Source organism: Sarcophilus harrisii, chromosome 1, assembly GCF_902635505.1.
Source record: "Sarcophilus harrisii chromosome 1, mSarHar1.11, whole genome shotgun sequence".
Taxonomy (NCBI): Eukaryota; Metazoa; Chordata; class Mammalia; order Dasyuromorphia; family Dasyuridae; genus Sarcophilus; species Sarcophilus harrisii.
Window position 1 is genome coordinate 539,809,035 of NC_045426.1, and position 20,309 is coordinate 539,829,343.

Consider the following 20,309-nt stretch of genomic DNA (forward strand, 5'->3'; position numbering starts at 1 on the left):
CTGACCAAAAAACAAAAAACAAAAAACAACACTTGCCTGAGCAAGCATCATGGAGTCACATTTCTGATGGATCACAGGAGTGCCAGAAGCTTTTGCATTATATAACAAATGTTTAATTGAAATTCTTAAGAGGAAAAAGATTAATCAGATCAATTTTCTACCATCCAAAGCAAGTGAGCCATTCCAAACAGTCAGGTTCCTCTGGATATTTATTATACTTGCAATGTCTGGAACCCTACTGAATGGGAATTAATTCAGAAGAGATAGAAAATAAATTTAAAAAGCACTTTTGGCATTTATTGTATATTTAGTGAAGGGATATAAATATTTATCTTAATTATTATGGCAATATTGTCAAACATTTTAAAAGATCTCACAAAAAAACTCAGAATTGGGGAAGTTGAAAAAGTGAGATATGAACATTTTCCATCTAAAAAAGCCCTGAAAAATCAAATGACACAAAGTCCACTACAAGAGTTGCTTCCTTAGATGAAGGTTTTAAGGACTTCAAGTCACAGCAATAAACCTATCTTTAACATAATTAATTTTCAACATTACTATAAAAACTAATCATATAAATTTGGGAAATAATACTGCACATGGAAATGATAGTATTTCCTTTGGTCTTTTAAGACATCAGCAAACCCAATGCTATCTAGAGATTACAGTTAACTTGGAAGATGGGAAATTACAACAATAAAGGTTGCACTTAGATGCCATAGTTGCTAGAAAGTCTAAAGAGGGGGAAAATAGAATTGTCATTTTTAAGAGGTGAATTTTTATTGAAATATCACAAGCTATATTAATTATGGAAAGATTTTACTTTCCACTGATTCTACTGCTTAGTTGTTATCAATAAGTGCCATGTATCTCCCCTGTTCCAAGTCTTGCATCCTAGGGTAATCATCATTTCCTCTACCAAGAAGCATCCATATTGATTACAATAGTATTTCAAATCCCTTTTTATCATGTTTGCTTCTATCTCTCTCTACAGAGGTGGAAACCATTAATAATCTTTAATTTTTTAAAATAAACATTTTGAAGATGGGAATGGAGCAGCTTTTAAAAACATTTTAATCACAAAATAACCAAGAAATGGTACTATTTGATAAAATGTATATTATGAACCAAATATTGAGGGAAAGCTAGTAAACCTTCCTTTTAACAGGCAAGACTGAGTAATGTATTATGGTAGATGCTCATAAAAACCATGCATTTGTTTCCTCTCACAAGATATGGCTAATACTTACCTTCCACTGAGTGTGGGTAAAATGTCTTTCTCTTATCGTCCAACAATAAAACTACCTTAAAGCATTCTTATTGTTTCACCCTTTTGTATTAATTATCCTTATTGGACAGTACTCAAAATAGTATTAGTCCATAAATGTCAATTTACAAAACCTAACCTGTTTTCAATCCTCTTTCAGATATTAATAAGTCAATTTTTTAAAAAATCATTTTAATACTTCAGTATCAGTAGTGTTTGCTGCTTCTCGGATCATTCTCACAACCCAGTGATGATTTAAAATAAGCTTGTTGGTTGTCCTTGCCCCTACCTGCATATGAAATGAATAATTCTACCCAATCCTAGATGGTGACTGTTGAAATGACCTGAAGGTGGTTTGATGGGCTTAAACTGAAGCAGATGAAAACAGCCAGTTCCATCTGGAGAAAATACATTTTTCCTCTGCTGTCATGATGTTGTGCCAAGATTTTGCTCACTTTGTCCTTTGCCACTTTTCTCATGTCCAAGAAAAAAAGGGTTTTCTTTGTATTTGGTTAATATGTGGAAATTCCTCGAGAGCATTCCGAGTTGACACACATTTCAGCCCAGCAGCCATCATTTCAAGGTTGAGGCCTGCCAAGTCTTTCCAGGCAAAAGAAAGAGTTTAGTGTTCCTGAATAGAGACTGCTTTTTACAGGCACCTCCCTTTGAGGGCATTTACTTATTTATTAGCAAAGGCAGATGGTGCTCAGCTATTTCAGTCCTAGTTGTGGGACACAATAATGACAAAACAGTCAAGTTTTAGGGTTCAGTTCCAGCTGATTTTATTTCCTTCTCAAAAAAAAAGTTATTTACAGAAGGTATATATCAACAATCTGACAGGCAGTGAACTTGACATGATTAGCTGGCATGATTTTTTTTTCTTTTTTTTTTTCTTTTTTCCCAAAACATTGTGGTGTGGCGTTGATTTTTAAGACAAATATTCTACACAGCATATTGCACAGGATGGATGATCAAAAAAAACAAAAAAGAAAGAAAAAAAAAAACAAAAAAGAAAACAACAAAATAAAAACCCCTTAACGGAACTACCTTAATAAGGCAGACGTCCTAGTGCCTGTCATGTTATATTAAACATACATACACACAATCTTTTTTTTGCTTATTATAATACAGACTTAAATGTACAAAGATGTTTTCACTTTTTTTCAATCTTTAAACACAACAGCTATAAACCTGAACACATATGCTATCATCATGCCATAAGAGACTAAAACAATTATATTTAGCGACAAGTAGAAAGGATTAAATAGTCAAATACAAGAATGAAAAACGCAGTACATAGTGTCGCGAACTCAAATCGGCATTTAGATAGATCCAGTGGTTTAAACGGCACGTTTTTGCTTATAAAAAAAGTGCAAAAAGATATGGTTTATAAGTTAAAGCTACAGGATCCCTTTTTTGCTGAAAGTACACCAGTTTTAAAGCATCTGTACAGTATATTCATTTTTTTTTTCCTTGTTGGCATACAGTGTATCAGCTTATTCTCTCCTTTTTAAGAGTGAGGTTAGAGAGTGGGAACTGGTGGTAAATTAAGGGATACTGTCACTTTAAGAAGCCTGCAGATTGAAGTGTAAACATGGAGAAATTAGGGGCTGATTTTTTTTTTTTAATGTGTGAGAGATATTAACCAGCCTCCCTGTTATAAAAATCAGGAAATCCAAACAGCGATTTACACCGATTAACACCCCCTTTATATATTTTTTACAAAAATACACTGAGAAAATAATCAAACGTTTTCATCTCTCTTGTCTTTTTTTGTTTTTTTAAAAGTGTCAAAAGTCTACATTTAAATATAAAAAATTAAAACTTAAAACTCTAGCCCTTCAGTGAAGGAGACATAAAATGGTGTGGGTAACAAGAACTACCAAAAAAAAAGGGGGGGGGAACAAAATAAGTAAAAAATGTTTGGCCAGTATAAATACTTCCACATATAAAATGGCATCTGATTACATTTACAAGGAAAAAAAAAAGACGAGGATGGAGCATCGGTGAGGGAAAAAAAAGACCACAGTCTTCTCACTTACACCTATAAGGAAGAAACACATACATACTGAGAAAAAATTTGGTCCTGAATTGTTCTTTTAAAGTCCAGCACAGATTTGAGTTGCGTTTGAATCCTTTAAAGAGTTAAGAATGAAAAAAAGCTGGTGATAATTTTTTGTTTGTAGGAATCAAACATAGCGCCATCTATCTGCTTTTTTTATATTATCCTACACTATTTATCTTAAAAACTGCTCAACAGTCTTATACAGAAATCTTTAAAAGATAGACAGGATAACATGCTATATTAACCCCACCAGTGAAATAATCCAACACCATCACGATTCCGATTAAGAGAAGAAAAAAATGTTTGTTTTTTTTAAAAGCAATCGCCCTCCATTTCCCCTGTACCACATCAATACAGAAACTTTCACGTTTTGTATGTCTCCTTTCAAAAACTTTTCAGTGTCTATGAAGTTCCATCTTACTGGTTTCATATATATATATAATAAGAAGGTGGCCGAGAAAAAGCGCTGCTACCCTCTCCTCTATACGTGCAAATCCGTTTGTTTTATTATTATTTTCTCCATTTCCAGTTCATCTCCTTTCTCTCCCCCCAACCCCCCTCCCCTCACGTTTTCCTTCCAACTAGGTTCAGTCCATTTCCTAGCACAATTCAATCTCTCCTCCTCTCCCGCCCCCGCCCTCCATCTCCTCCTCCTGCTGCAGGAAAAAGGAAAGGGAAAAAAAAAAAAAGAAGAAGAAAAAGAAAAAGAAAAAAGAAGAAAAAAACACCAAACTGTAATTTGTAGCAAAGGAAGGCTTCAGTTCTGGTTAGCTTGCGCGGGCGCGCAAATCATTTCCTACCAGTCCGGATCTTTTAAGGAAAGAAAAAAGAAAAATGTAACTAGGCAAAAAATACAACACATTGTAGCACTTCTTCCTTCTCCAGATGAAGTGAGCCGAAAATGCCATCCCTCCACCCCGGGGTGTAGGATTGTATCTCCTCTCCACTTAAAAAACAAAAACAAAAAACCCTACACCAAAAAGGGGGGAGGGGGAAAGAATGGAGAACGACTCCAAGCAGTCTATGGAAAAGCAACAACCTGGTTTTTTTTTTCCTGGGGGTGAGACCTCCGGAAGTGTCCGTTTGTTAGAGTGGGTTGGTTGCGTGTCTGTTGTTGTTGGTTGGGGGGTGGGGTAGCAGTGGGGGTGTCTCTTCAAGCCGGGGGTGGAAACGTATTTTTAACAAAAGAACGATCCTTTCTTTCCCCTCCGGCTCCTTCCAAGTCCCCCTTTTCAATCCTTTCAAACAAGTCAGTTTTACGAACACCGAGGGTTGAGCAGGGGTGCGATGTCTATGTGGGGGTGGGGAACACCGCCCAAGGAAAAAAAAACGCACCGGGCTGGCAGAGAAATCACTCACTCCTCTGGATACTGTAACTTGTTAAGTGGGCGTGGGTGTGCGAAATCTTTCCCCTTCTCACTTCTTTTTCCTTTTGTCCTCCCTTTCTTTTATCCATTTTTCCTTCGCGTCTTCTTTTTTTTTTTTTCTTCCTCTCCTCTCTCTCCTTTAAAAAAAAAAATATTTTTTCCTCCCGTCCCTCTTCTCTCTCTCTCTCTCTCGCTCTCTTCAGTAAGTGAAGACCAGGTTGGAGATGCTGGACTCTAGCCAATCCCCCGAGATCATCTCACTTACCTCCGGCGTGCAGTAGTCCGGGAATTCAAAATGTGAGCCCGAGCCGGGCTCGAAGTTAAAATCCAGGTCCCGGTCCAGCACGGAGGTGGAGCTGAAGCTGCCCAGAGACATGCTCTCAAAACTTGGGCTGGGGTTCAGGTCGAGCAGGTCGTCCTCAAACTCCTCATCCGAGGAAGAGGAGCCCGAGGAGGACGAAGAGGAGGAGTGGGAGGAAGAGGATGAGGAGGAGGAGTGGGAGTGCGCGGTGGAGGGAGTGGGCGACGTGGCCCGCAAGCTGGTGTAGCTGCGGTGATCAGCCGGGGAGCCGCTGTCGGCGGGGGACGAGGCGGCACTGCCGCGGAGGCTGTGCCCGTCGGGCGGGCAGCCCGCTCCGCTCTCCTCGTACAGGCTGCCCGTGTCGCTGTTCTCCTGGCCCCCGCTCAGGCTGGGGCTGGCGGGCACGGCCCCGCTCACGGGGGACGAGGAGGTGAGGCCGAACATGTACACGCGCTTCAGCTTCTTCTCCGCCAGGTGTTTGCTGGAGGCCGAGAGGGAGGAGGCCGAAGACGAGGAGGAGGCCGAAGACGAGGAGGAGGAGGAGGAGGAAGCCGAGGAAGAAGTGGAAGAGGTGCTGGTAGTCCGAGACTTGTAGAGCGAGTGGTGGTCGGCGGGGGCGCCCAGGGGGAGCAGGGCTGCGGCCGCAGCCGCCTGCTCGGGGGAGAAGGAGGACGAGGAGGAGGCAGAGGGTTTGCTGCTCCCGCCGCCGGTGCCGAGGATCAGCTTGGCGTGAGGTTTGCCGGCCCCGCCACCCGCGCTGCCTCCGGACAGCTTGGAGCCGCAGCTCTTTTTCAGCGCGGGTTTGGAGCCGGCGCTGCCGCCGCCGCTGCTGCCGCCGCCGACGCCGCCGCCTCCCCCGCCTCCCGAGCTGCTGCTGCTGCTGCTGCTACTGCCGCTGCCGCCGCCGCTGCCGCCGCCGCCGCCGCCGCCGACCTTGTCTCCTTTCTCCCCGGGTTTGGAGGAGGACGAGGAAGAGGTGGAGGAGGAGCTGGAGCTGGCGTTACCCGATTTCACCTTCTTCCTGGGCCGGTACTTGTAGTCTGGGTAGTCTGCCATGTGCTTGAGGCGCAGCCGCTCCGCCTCCCGAATGAAAGGGATCTTGTCGCTGTCCTTGAGTAACTTCCATCGCTTCCCCAGCCGCTTGGAGATCTCGGCGTTGTGCATGTCTGGGGACTGCTCCATGATCTTTCGCCTCTCGATCTGCGACCACACCATGAAAGCGTTCATGGGCCGTTTGATGTGCCCGCTGGGGGTCTTGCACCAGCTTGGGTCATCCGCCTTGCCGCCGGTGGAGGCGGTGGAACCTGGCGTCGGGGAAGAGGCGATGCCCAGCTCGATGCTGGCCCCGGAGTCGGAGGTCTCGCCGGCCAGGAGTGCTTCCGTGTTCTCCGCGTTATTCGTCTGCTGCACCATCTCCCCGGCTTAGGCTCACACACTGACGGCGGCAGCTGCAGGATCGCTCGCCAGGGTCCCCCCCCACCCTCCAAAGTACTCAAAGCGAAATACACCACACCCACCTACACACACACCAAAAAGGAGGAAAAAATGGGACGAGTGAGATGAGGGGAAACCTCAACCTCACGGGAGAGGTGGTGGTGGGGCGAGAGGATAACAAAAGTCCCGAAGAGATGTCCTCCCTCCACCCCTCCCCCCAAAAAATACTCAGCCCCTTGCTGAGGAGTTGTAGTTCCAAGCAAGCTCTTCTCTCACCGTGGTGCCGTTGGCTGTCTCCCTCGCTTTCTGAAAAATCTGGAGACCGCCTTAAAGTAGTTTCTTTAATGCTGGTTGTTGAATCGTCCAAAGCAAGTTTTTTTTTTTTCTCCTCCTCCCAGGCAGTGTTTTTTTTTTTGTTTTTTTTTTCACCCTGCAGCAGTTGATTCCAGTTCACAAGTGCTCTCCGCGCTCAAGAAAGCAACATAGTCTATATTACTTGGTCTCTTTCCGACCATGCAAAGCAAAAAAAGAGTCTGACTCCAGGACTCGCTTCTGTGGGCGGAATCAGTACTAAGGAGTTTGTGCAATTATTTGCTTGCGAGGTATTAAGCCAAAAAAAAGCACTCGTATAACAGAATGGCATTAATAAATGTATGCTTTTTCCCCTTCTGCAAAAAAGGGAGCTAATTATAGAGTTCCTTCTCTTCTTCCCTATGCACACCCTTAGAGAAAGAGAGAAAGCGAGAACTAGAGACACGGGGGTAGTGAAATTGGCCTCTTCCCCTCACACACTGTTTCCCTTTCTGCAGCTTAGAGCAGACCCCAATTCCGCCTCGCGCCTCTTTATCCTTTCACTGTCTTTACCCCAGCCAATCAGCCGCTGTAACCAACGCTTCCTCGTGCCAAACCCCACCCCCAAAGCTCCCATTGGCTTGGAACCCGATGCAATAATAATCACCGCGTGCAATGAGAAGCTCCAAATCTGACCTCATTCCAATTTACAGAGCAAACTTTTTAAAAGGGCTAGAAGTACAGCTGAGATTTTTGCTGCTTCTTTTTCCTTTTGCGTTTTTTTTTTTTGCGCGTGAGCTTGCGTGTGTGTGTGTGTGTGTGTGTATGTGCGCGCGCGCGCGCGACTCTGAAGAGGACGTTAATGCATGAAATTATTAAGAGGAGGGAGGAGGGGATGTATTCTTACCATTATGTTAGATAACAAGGGGGTTGGTAAGTGGGGTGGGGAGAAGGGGGGTGGTGGTGAAATGCAACGTTGTAAATGGAAGCTTTCTACTTAAAAGCCAAGTGATCATTTGTATTAGGTCTTTTCAGCATTGGAATAAAGAATCAGTCTGGAGTGTAAAATCTGTTCCTCACAGGGAGAAGCTCCTGCATAAATGCAGAAGATGAAGAGGGGGAGGAGGGGAAAATATAATAATAAATCGATTGTATTGAAAACTATTAACAAAGTGGCACCCGGGTACCTGTCATCACCATTATTTTAACAGCTCTAGGTATGGCACAGATGTGAAGTATTGTGTAAATCCTCTCAGGACAATTTGCATGCTGTTTGTGAAAGGCAGAGAGGTGGGATTTTTGTAATAAATGTATGTTTCCTTAACCAAACAAAGGTTAAATATGGTTATTTAATGATTTTAACTCCCCAATAAATTCTATCTAACCAAAACAGAGGAGCTTTCCACCGCATTCAAGATAGTGTTCCTCTATAATTAACTCTATGGGAGAAATTACATTGAGTATTACATAGAATAGAAATGAGTGAGAAAGATGGGTCACTTTCTAAATGTTCCTGTTTCATATACATGTTCTTGGTTCAAGATTTTCCCTTTATTTTTTCCTATCAATTGCTTTTTAATGCTAACCCATCCAAGAACCCTAACTGATTTTCCAACAGATCAAAGCTAAAGATGAAAATAAAAGAAAAAAATAATTATAGTGAGTAAATGTGAAATCACCCAGGACCAGTAATCCTTGTCCCCTCATTTCACTCATGGTAAAGAAAACTGTTAAGATGTAAAATATATTGTTTGTAACAAATCATATGACAGGGATGTCTTTTAGGCAATCATAGGCAATCCACTAGTAATGGATAAATATTACTTTTGTCACAAAAAATTATTACTAGGCCAGAGTTTGAAAGTAAGAATTCTAATTATAAGTATTCTACCACAGCAGTTACTACTACAGGTAAACTTATTGCTATATGGCAATTGTAGACCAGCCTATTTCAAAGGCCTTTGAGCTAGTCACTTAAGTTGAGCTCACTTTAGAAAAATGGATTTTATCTCTCGTGTTAAACTTGTTAACATGTCGGATGGCAAAATGGATTGTGATACCAGAATTAAGATTAACATGTATTTTGTATCATAAGAGGAAATATGTCCTCTTTAACCTAGATTTGGGTTAAATGATTGGTCCAGGTACATATTGACCTATAGTTGTCATGATTATATAATGATCTCAGGGGAGGGATATAACGTTGTCATATAATTGCATTGATTTCGATATTACCATAAACAAGTTGGATTTTGAGGTGTCCAAAAATATAAAGATTAAGGATGTTTTCCCTGTGATTTCATTACAAATAGAAAATGTTTTGAGATTTTTTTTTAAATCACCCCAGTGCTACTGCATCACTCCTTCCTCCAAACAGAGGCAAAGGAAGCTGTTCTTTTAGGAACTTGCATAGACTGATTTGTGGTACTCACTCTGTGATGATAATTATACAGTAGCAGTGTCAATATAATAAATATTTTCCAAACTGTTCATCCTCCATGATTTGATATACAAGAGGAAAGTTAACCAAAACAGAGTAATTTCTTTTTTTTTTTTTTTTTTTTTTAAAACAATGGGGGAAATGTTTACTATAATAGAAAGTTACTGGCCTAATTCTGCCCTCAAGTACTTAGTAATAATTACTTTCTACTGATTTTAACGGAAGTCATTTGCATAATACTTTAGGGTTTATAAAATCATTTCCTTAAAACTGCCCTATGAACTAGGTAGTGCAAATATTATTATTCCCCAAATACTTATGATGCAACCTAGATTTAGGTTAAATGATTGGTCCAGGTACATAGCTTTTAGATATTAGATCTAGGATTCAAACAGAGGCTCCTCTGAAGTCTAAATCTGAACATAAATTTCTTCATTTATATTATATTGTACTGCCTTTTGAATGCTGTATATAGCCAAACAATGAAGGAAATGTAATTGGGAAGGAGAGGGGGAGAATTCCAGGTATGGAAATTCCTTCCACCAAAATCAACTAAGCACCTCAGATAAAGCTGATAAATGCCGTTAGTAGCTTGAATATGGATGAGTATAAATTTAAAAATTGCTAAAGGTAACAGAAGTTGTTTAATTGCTAGAGGCAAGATTCGAATCCCAGGTCTTTTGGATTACAATCATTATTACACACTATGCCTCCAGGAATCCTAATGAATTAATGTACATACTATGAATATTTTTAGTAGGCTTCTTCAAACATCACTAACTCCCAGTTTAAAGGTTTTTAAATGTATGAATACACTTATCCATGCCCAGAGAGTTTATTAACAATTTAGAATAATAAACCTCAGAAAATAAAATTAATATCAAAACCAGTTGTATTCCTAAATATTTAGATTCTTCTTCATAGCTACTTCCCTACTTCTGATTTTTTTTTTTTTTTTTTTTTTTTTTTTTTTTTTTTTTGCTTCAAATATCAGGGATTTTTATGTTTGTTTGTTTTTGGTGGACCCTACTAAATCAATACTCAGTGTTCCCTCTGCTGGCTTTGCAGCACATGATGTATTTCTTAACATTACTCTTAGAGCCCTATTGGCAGGAAGCAAACAAAATTATATAAATCTTCTGGTTTATTCACAATGTCATTATTATGATGTAAAATCCTTCCAATTTTTAATTGAAACATTTTACTTAGTATTTTAGCCAAATGCTTCAGAGATTTCAGTTGAACCATCATAAGCATATCAATGAAACTAAAGTGGATTCTTTTATTATTTTCTTCCATATCTTTGCAATACAAAGGTCTAAGTCCCTAAAAGGATTGAAATAAGGAAGAAAATAAGAACTAAGGTTCCATTTAAAAGATAAACTTACATGATATAATAGCAATGGCAGAAAAACATTCTAAAGGAAATTTGACCTAACATATATTCAAAAGTACCATGTGTCTCTGCTAGTGATCCAGTCTCCTAATCAGCACAATTTGCAATCAAACCCTGAATTTTATATAGATTACCTGTGTCACTCTAGACAGGTCATTTAACTTCTCTGTCCCTAGAATGTTTTGAAACTTGCAGTTGCAGAGAATATGCCTACCTTATTTGGGACTTTTATTATGCTAATGAATCCTAGGTTCATTCCTATGTTTATGCTACTCACATTTGGTCTAATTTCCAGACTTTTGCTCTTTTTTCATTTAATATCTCAATGTCTTATAATACTTTCTTTACAATGTCCCCATGATGTCACCAACACAAGTATTATCTTCATTTTGTAGATGACAATAAAATGACTGGAGGGAAAAATTATTCCTTGCCCATATTCAAAACTCCATAAACAGCTTTCTAGTCCAAGTTTCTTCCCACTATACCACTGTGTCCCCACAATAAGTACTCTGATGGTATCCTAACAATAAAATACAGGATAGAGATTCTTAAATGTATAGTATAATATGAGTTCCTTGAGAATTGTTTTGTTTTGTTAGCATATATTTTTAGTACCCAGCAGAGGATCTTATACATATTAACTTAATAAATGTTTTTTGAGTGAAAATAGAAACCTAGAATCTTAGACTTGGATAGGATCCTATCATCAGCCCCCAATTAATATTTTATTTATTTTATAGGTGAGAAAACTGAGACCTACAGAAGTTAAGGTCTCTGGTTAAAAATTGGTTAAGATCGCATAGGTTCATATAATTACTAGATTTGTTTTGACAAAAAGTATTCAGAGATTTTGAGTTAAGTGGGTGAAATCAACCATTATAGTTTTATATATTCCAGTTCTATTATTTTGTGTCTCTGAATCAATTAAGTGTTGCCAAACTTATTTATATTTCTTCCTCTTGTCGTGGTAAAATCATGATACATTTGGAAAGAAGTGATGTTTCCAAAATGAGAGTAAAAACATCTCTTTTCATAGTGTTAAAGCAATCATTTCTGCAGAAAAATGACGTATGTGTATTAGACTCATACACATGGATGATTATAGAAGTAACTTTAAGATAAATGAAGTCATAAACGATATATAATTTTCAGATATTTTAGTCTAAGCCACTTTCGTACTCTCCCCTCCCCCCATCACTGCCATCTGGTACCCAGTATTCTCTTGCATTTTGTCACTAGCTTCATCTTTAGCTTCACTATAATATAGGTAGGAAATGTGTATTTGGATGGGCCAAGAATAGTTTAAGAACAAAATTTATCTTTAAAAAAAAAAAAGAGAAGAGAGGTAGAGAGGCAGGGCTAGGAAAAGCAGCTCTGGAGAACGTTTGTTAGAGAACTGTTTGAGCAGCCCTGATTTTTGGTCTTCTGTCAAAATTGTTCGGGCTGGGGGAAAAGATGACGCTAGGTGGCAGCGCAGAGCAGAGCACAACGTAATGGACCTGAGAAAACGTGGGTCTAATCAAAGGAGCATTCTTTTTCCCTTCCTCCTCTCTCCACTCGTCTCCTCCCCCCACCTTCTCCCGATACTTCCACCTCTATTCGTAATGGCATTTTAAGGGAGGCTGGAATAATCGAAAGTTTGTCTCATGCGTTCACATAAAACAAAGTTTGGAGGTTGAGGGTGGGTTAGGGGAACAAACCATCCAACACCTTCCAACTGTAAGATCTCATTGGCTGGGAAAATCACGATTTTCCTTCCACATTTAGCTGAATTTTGGAGATTGCAAATGATTTTAGAGTACCATCCAACTGTACAAGGAAGGGCTTGGAAAGCTGGTTTCTCCGTCCGCCACTTTCAAGATTGAGGAAATGTTGTGAATTCCTTAAGAGTTAGCAAAGGCAACCAACCCCTCCCCCAGTCTCCTAAAAATGTTTCCATCGGCCAGTGTGACTTTACGAGCTCGGGGGTTTGGAAATGCAGCAGACTTCTTCCTTCCCTTCAACTGAGGATTAAAGGCACTCACTCTGGGTTAGCTGCCGCTACTGTTGCACTGATCTCCTGCTTTTTGATTACAGTTAGGGGGAGAAATAAATTGCAATCGACTCAGTCTGGGCTTTGTGGAGGAAAGTCTTTCCTACTGCAAACATGTTTTAGGCGATTCTGTCAGCAGCGTTTTAACACCCGTCTTTTTTAGCGAGTGTGTGTGTGTGTGTGTGTGTGTGTTTAATGGATAAAGTAGCTGAAGGAATAGACACGGATGGAGTGGGCGCAAATGCTAGCTCTTTCAATCTCCTATTGAAAGGCTTTGCTGATTTTGGCGAGTCTGCCAGTCGTGACCCAGCTGTCAGGGAGTATTCAATTGAGTCCCTAGAGGTGCCAGTTTCTCCCAGTACTGTTTTTTTTTTTTTTTTAAGTGATTAGTGCAAAGACCTCCCTTGTTCCATAAATGACCGGAACTAACACGGACTCGTCTTCCTATATTTATTTAGTGCCCAGCCCCTTCCCTGTTTATGCCTGCACACTTAAAAGCCTTGTTTGCATGGCAAACACTGAGGTGTGTATTTGGAATACAGTCTTCAATTAGGATAATAACATTAGTACTCGGTCTAGGTAACCACCCACGCAGGTCGGGTGACACAGATTCTTTGAGTTTGAGCTTTCTAGCGGTTGAGAAATGGGGAGGCAGGAAGAGATGTGGAAAGGGGGAAGTTGCTTTCCAAGGCTAAAGCAGCCCTGCTGCAGCTGCCCTCGCTGCTTCCGAGATGCAGCTCTAAGTCCTCCAAGCTTCTCTTTCCCAGCTGTCACCGCCCCGCCCCCACCCCCATGCCCACTCCCGGGAGAGCAGAAGCAGGGGTCACTGAACCAATGAGAAAAGGAGAAACCCAGGCTGCTCAAGATTGCGATGCGCTCTTCCCATTGGACAAATGCGCCGTTTGTTTTCTGCCAGCAGGATTTCAGGCACCTGTAGGAGGAGGTTTCAGGTTTGGGCAGTAACAGCCGGGAGAAGTGCAGAGAGCATATGGCAGGTAGGTAACAGGTAAAGAGGGTTGCCGCCTCCAGCCCTGTTTCCCTGGAAGCAAAGCTTTCCAAAGGGCTTGTCTCGTATTGTCGGGCGCGGATTCACGTGTCTCAGCACAAGGGAGAGCAGACGCTGGCACAGCTGCCAGAGCCCTCCCTCCCAGCGGCCTCTGCCCAGCGAAGGCGGCATCGCCTCCTAACGCCAATGCTCCTTGGTGAAACGAACCCGGTGACCTCCATCCAGGCAGGCAAGGGAGATTGCTTGATGGATTTGCCTTTTTGGACCGGAACCCTGCACACACACCTTCCCTCTCTCCTATTTACCCCCATCCCCACCGATTCTAAAAAGACATTCGTACTAAACACCTAAGAAATCCCTGCTAATCTACCAACAAAATATATTTCTTCAATGATAAAAAGAAGCTCCCAAATAAAGCACAACGATACGTGATTTTACAAGATACTGATTCAGTTTGTCCTATTTCTCTGTTCCTCCGGGGATATGTGTGGGCACCTGGGAAGGAAGTCAAGGGTGGGGTGGAGAGCGGGAAGAGAAAGGGAGGCGATGGGTGTGAGACCAGAGAGAAATCTGGGGGAGAGGAGGAGGGGAGGCGCGGAGCTTTTCAGGAGCCGCCACGCGACGCTAGGCTAAAGGAAAAAAGCAAGGGAGGCGGGCGCGTGGTGGCGTGAGACCAGCAGCTGGCGCGGGGCGCGCTGGAGCTTGACTAAAGCACCCACCCAGCTTCCCCCCCGCAGCCCCTCTCCTCCCCTCCTCCCCGCAGCCCCTCTTCCCCCCTCCCTCCCAGCCTAGCCGACGCCTAAGGTCAGAGACCGCGGCAAAAGGCTTGGGGTGAGGAGGGCGGGCAGACGCTGGCTCTGGCCTTCCCTGTTGGATGAACGGCTCCCTCCCGAGAGCAGGGAGGCGGAGACTTGGCGGAGGAGAGAAAGAACTGGGTGCCCCGGGAGCGTGCGCCTGTCGTGCGGCGCACCTGGCCCGGCAGGGACCCTCCCATCTGTTTCCCTCGGTCTCTGGGGTTAGGGGTGTGTTAGGGGAGAGCTGGCAGCTGGCGGGTCTGGGCGGTGCCAGAGGCCAGAGAGACCCTGTGACCTCCCTACGAGCAGTGAGCTCAGACAGAGGAGTATTTGTGGGGCGCCTGCTTTGTTTCGAGGTCCCCTCTTCTCTTCCCCACTAAACAAAAATTAAGGTTAATCGTGATCCCACAAGAGAGGGAGGGAAATCCTCCGGGTTAAGCAATGTGCCAAATTAATAGGGTGGAACCCGCGGGTTGATGAAAAGTTTTTGATATTGTTTTGTTAACTGGAACTTTGTAATTTTTATTTTGGCCTAAAATGTGAAGCTCCCGGGGCGGGGGCGGGAACAACAACATTAAAGGTGATGGAAGAGAATGAACACTATGAAAGCTATCATCATATATTTTAATCTTGTGAATATCATGTTCCCCAACACCCACTAGATTGTAAACTTCATGAGGGCAATTACTATGTTTTCTCAAAGCTCATCTCCCCCAATACCTGCAAAGCGTACACCGCAAACACTAAGTTCGTTAATTCCTGAAAGGGAAAATGGGTATTTTCCAATACTCTTTAACTACAATTAATACCTTATTTGTAAATTATGAAATTAGCAACTTCATTTAACAAATATTTATTAATCACCTAGATTCAAGACCGTTGTGAGCACTAAGAGGAAATAGAATAGTCCTTACCAGGAGGCATTCAGCTTTCCATTGTGTTTATTTTATAAAAAGGAATTTCCTTAGGGAAAATGAACAGCAAACAGATCGGGAGTTAATGGAGCAAATTTGCAATACCCTTGCTCTTTTTGTGGTGGCAAAGAATTGGAGAATAGGTAGATGCCCATCAATTGGGAAGCGGCAGAATAAATTGTGTTATATGAAAGTAACGGGGTATTATTCTATTTTTTAAAATGATGAACAGGCTGATTTTAGAAAAGAGATTTATATGAACTGATGCTGAGTGAAGCAAGCAGAATCAGAACATTGTACACAGAAAATTTGTGCAGATGATCAACTATGACAGGCTTGGTTCTTCTCAGCCTTTCACTGAGCCAAGGCAATCCCAATAAACTTTGGATGGAAAACACCATCCGAATCTAGAAAGAAAATTATGGAGACTGAAATGTAAATAAATACATGCTGTGTTCATTTTTTCTTTTTCTTATTTTTTTTCCTCTAGTGCTTTTTTCTTTTTGTTCTGATTTTTCTCTCAACATGATTCATAACTATGTTAAAAAATGAAGAATTAACAAAACAAGTTTTTAAACATGTAACTGAGGAAAATAAATTTTTAAAAGTCTTGCCACAAAGACAGTTCTCTTAAACTTTATTTTAAATATCAAAGATATTTGACAAAATGAAGTTATATTTGAAAGTACTTAATAATAGTGTGCCTGGCACAGAGAAGGTACTTAATAAATGCCAGTTCATTTCCTTGTTCCTTATTTACCCAATCCTGATCTGTGTCTACCTAGTCAGAACATGGCCCAAAAACATAAGTTAATTTGAAAATAAGGATGAAGACTGGACCTGTGCTTTTTACTTATTATTCCAAGACTGGCTATTCTTCTGTCCCCCAACCCAAGGTGCCTTAGGTTTGAATATATAATAAGAAAATCGATTTGGAATATAGTAAGAAAATAGTGTGAAAGCATAGTTGCCCATCAGAAGAATTGTGCAGTTCCACCTAATATTGTCCCTGTTTAGCACAGAACTTGATATATAGTAAATAAATGTGTATTGACAGAATGACAAAGGGAGTTTCCACAAAATTGAAATTTAAATCTTTGAGCATTAACATTTATTATTAATTTTTAAAAATATGAGTACTTTCCCTGAGCCTTCTTTTTTTTTCTCTTCTCTCACTTGATGATCTCATCAGCTGCCATAGATTCAGCTCTCATTTCTGTGCAGATGACTTCCAGATCTATATTTATCCAACTCTGAACTCTCCTGAGCACCAATCCAGCATCACAAATCCCTATTGAACATTTAGAACCGGATATTCCTTACACATTTCAAACTTACCATGACTAAAATAGAATTAATTATCTTCCTCCCAAAAAAAACCCAATTTGTTTCTGATCTTCATTGTTTTTATAGAGGTCACCCCTCTTCTCCTAGCCACCCTTGTTTGAAATTTTGGTGTTACCCTCACACAGAACTTCTGGCTTCAAACTACAACATTTCTTATATGTATCCTTGACTCTCCACTCAGTCACCAGGTTATGCAGCACCTTATTACCTCTCACCTACATTATTGTAAAAATAAAATAAAACAAAAAAATCATTTATTTGGTTTCCTTATTTCAAGATTTCCCATTCTAATTCAACCAACCACCAAAATGGTTTTCCTAAAGTCTGTCTGACCATGTCACACACACACACACACACACACACACACACACACTCACTCATTCAAAATTGGTTACCTAATGTCTCTAGGATGAAATATAAACTCTCTTGTTTGGAGGGAAGCTCTTCCAAGCCTGGATCCCACCTCTCTTTACAGTCTTCCTGCATGTTTTTCAATAGACCAAGCATATTATTGTTCCTCTCACATACAATGTTCCATCTCTAGTTGTTGTGCCTTTGTATTTGCCCATGTGGCTAGTTTGAAGATCTGGGGTATATTGTAAAAGACTGAAATGGTAGAGGTAAAGCTCATGAAGAGCATTGAATGCTAGACAGAGGATTTTATATTTTTTTATATTTGATCCTGGGGGTAATAGAGTATTAGTGAAGTTTATAAAATGGGAGAGAAGGGTGACATGACCAGACTTGTATTATGGAAGATCCCTTTGATAACGGAATGGAGGATGAACTGTAACTAGCACACTTGGAACAAGAAAATGAACAAGAAGTCTGCTTACCCAGACATAAGAGGATGAGGCTCTGAATCAAGGTGTAACAGTATCAGAGGAAAGAAGGAGATGTACATAAGAGATATTGGGAATGTAGAATCAGTACTTGGCAACTGATTGGAAATGAAAAGGGAGAAGGAATGAATGTTTAAAAAAAAACATTTGCGTGCTTGTGTGTAAAGAATTGTGCCAAGTGCTGTGCACACACATAGTGAAAAGTCCTTGCTTTCAAGAAACAAATTCTAATGGAGGAGACTACACATATGGAAGGCTTCAGCTACAAGTCAGATCGAAAGATCCCAAAGTCCTTAGGATTCAGGGGCAAAGCAGATAGTAATGCTCTTTTTCCATTTCCACTGATAAAATCATATCAGTTTCTGATGTAGAACCATTTGACAGTGCCAAGGACTTTGGTGCAAGCATTCTATTTTCTAGGTCTTCAGAAACTGTTACACCTACAAGATCAGTTTCGAGTGATTGTTTTCCAAGATGATGGCATATGCCCTGGGCTGAAAGTGCAACTATTCTCAAGGCTTTTGGAATCAGGGTCTATGATTATTCTCCATCAGGATTTAAGGAGTGGTAGTTCAACACTATCAAATAACTGCCTTGCATCTCTCCCTCTCACATACCTTGTTGCTTCAGTTAGACTTAATTGCTCACCCTGCAGATGGAAATTGGTTAGAAGTTGGTAGAGATCGTTCATCCCTTCTCTAAAGGAGTTGTTTACCTGGGTAATGGCTATGAGGGCTGGTTTGTAGCAAAATTGATAATCTGGAGGTTACTACCACTCCCAAAGCTCTTCTGCTTATTTTTCTGTTGGATCAGTTCTGGTCAATAGTTCTTGCTTGTGGTGATGAAGAAAATAAACCTCTTTTCTTCAGTGATTCTTTTTCTCAATGATATCTGTGAAGACTGAGATGGAAGTAGGTCTGGTAGTTTCAAGATTGCTATATGTAAGAAATTACACCCAGGTGGAAATAACAAGACCTGGCAACCTAGTAGATAGAGGGGTGAGAGTCAGAAATCAAGGATGACTCTTTTGGGATACTGGATGACTGGGAAGATAGTAGCGCCCTTCACAGCAATAAGGAAATTAAAAAGGAGGGGGTGGATTTAGGGAGAAGATTATGAGTTTAGTTTTGGACATTCTGAATTTTAAAATGGCTATGGAATATCCAGTTTAAAATGTCCCATAGACAATTAGAGATGCAAGAAAGTAATCGGGACTGGTTAATCAGATCTGATAATCATCAACAGAAAGAGATATCTTAGTCTTTGGGAACTGATTAGATCCCCACACAAAATGGTATACTCTAAAAAGAAAAGGTCTTGGAGCAGAGCCTTTGTGGACACATATACTTCCTAGGTAGGTAAATCTAGAGAAGAAAGAGTATCAAGGAGAAAGCAATAAAAAAAAAAAAAAAAAAGGAGAAAGCAATAGATAGTCGTCCCCAAGGTTCAGAGAGTTCAATAAAGATGAGGATTGAAAAGCTATTAGATTTTGCAATCAAGAGATCATTGGCAACTTTGGAGAGAGAACTTTTACTTGATTGAAGTGGTTAAAAACCAGATTGTAAAGAGTCAAAAAAAAAAAGAATGAGAGAAAAGGAAATATAGGTATCAGTTGTAAATGGCCTTCTCAAGTAGTTTAACCATAAAGGAGAAAGAAAATTTAGGAAGATAGCTAACAGGAATAGTGGTTAACACAATTTCAGTATTTTTTCCAATTTCATTCAACAACACATAAATAGGAACATAGGCAGTAGATGATTGGAGGATGCCAACTTAACCCTTTTCCCCTCTTCTGTAAATGAGCTGGAGAAAGAAATGAACAACCCTTCCATTATCTTTGCCAAGAAAATGCTAAATGGGATCCTGAAGAGTCACACAATTCACATGACTGAACAACAACAAAAAATAACAACGATATGAGGACAGGAATTGAGAAGAGAAAGAATCTGAGCCAGGTACTAGATTCCTTGAAAAAAGGAGGAAAAGGCAGATAAAAAGATGAAAAGAGGTGAGCAGATAAAAGCTATTAGAATTTTGATTTAGTGATAAATATGGATTAAATGAAGGTAGAGAGGTTACTGAGTGATGGGGGTACTGCACAATTCCTATTCACTTCTTTGAGCTGAGTCCCAGAGTGTAGCTAACTACTTCTCTCCTCAGGGTTCTAATTTGAATATAGGATTTGATTGAGAAAGGTTAGAGAAAACAGTTGAGAGCCTCCTGGAATGGTTAGATTTAAGATGCTGTTCCACCAGAGGGCAGCAGGAGTAGTTTGGAAGCCCCAGAAGGAATCCAACTACTGAAATGGCAGAATGAGGCATTTTAAAAAAGGACAAAATAGCTATCCTAACACACTTTTCTTAGTTCTATAAGTAGATTAACATGTAATCTTGCATTTTTTTGTACAGATTTGGCATGAAATCAGAACTACAGCTGTTTCAAAATAGCTGAATATGACAGCAATTTCTGAAAATTGTATTGCCCATGGAAATATGGTTTCCTGTAGAACTTTAGAGCAATGGTATCTTGAAAGCCACCTAGTTCAATCTTTTTCCTTGATATCAAGGTCCAGAAAGATTAAATTACTGGCACCAAGGTCACACGGTAAGTAGGGAGTACCAAAATGTGGAACCAGATCTTCTAAATTCAACATTATTCTTCTTTGTGTTTTACCAGTATGGTGGTCTGTCATTTGATTATCTTTAAGATAGCATCACAAGGAAGAATAAAGTACTACAAATTTTTTGTTTTTTCTCTCCTTTCTCTTTTGAGATACACAATTTTAAGTTCCTGAGACTGGAAAATCCCTT

General features: G+C 40.6%; 1 protein-coding gene across 1 annotated transcript; it reads right to left on the reverse strand.

Moving 5' to 3' along the window:
* Window positions 1-2,029: 2,029 nt before the first annotated feature.
* On the reverse strand, window positions 2,030-7,253 carry SOX4 (SRY-box transcription factor 4). Its single transcript, XM_031946786.1, has one exon. It carries the CDS (start codon window positions 6,411-6,413, stop codon window positions 4,899-4,901), a length of 1,515 nt encoding a protein of 504 aa, XP_031802646.1. The 5' UTR covers window positions 6,414-7,253; the 3' UTR covers window positions 2,030-4,898.
* Window positions 7,254-20,309: the final 13,056 nt, after the last annotated feature.

Bases quoted from the DNA above. Each gene is read 5' to 3' on its own strand.
- SOX4 (XM_031946786.1), bottom strand. From the start codon at position 6,413: ATGGTGCAGCAGACGAATAACGCGGAGAACACGGAAGCACTCCTGGCC.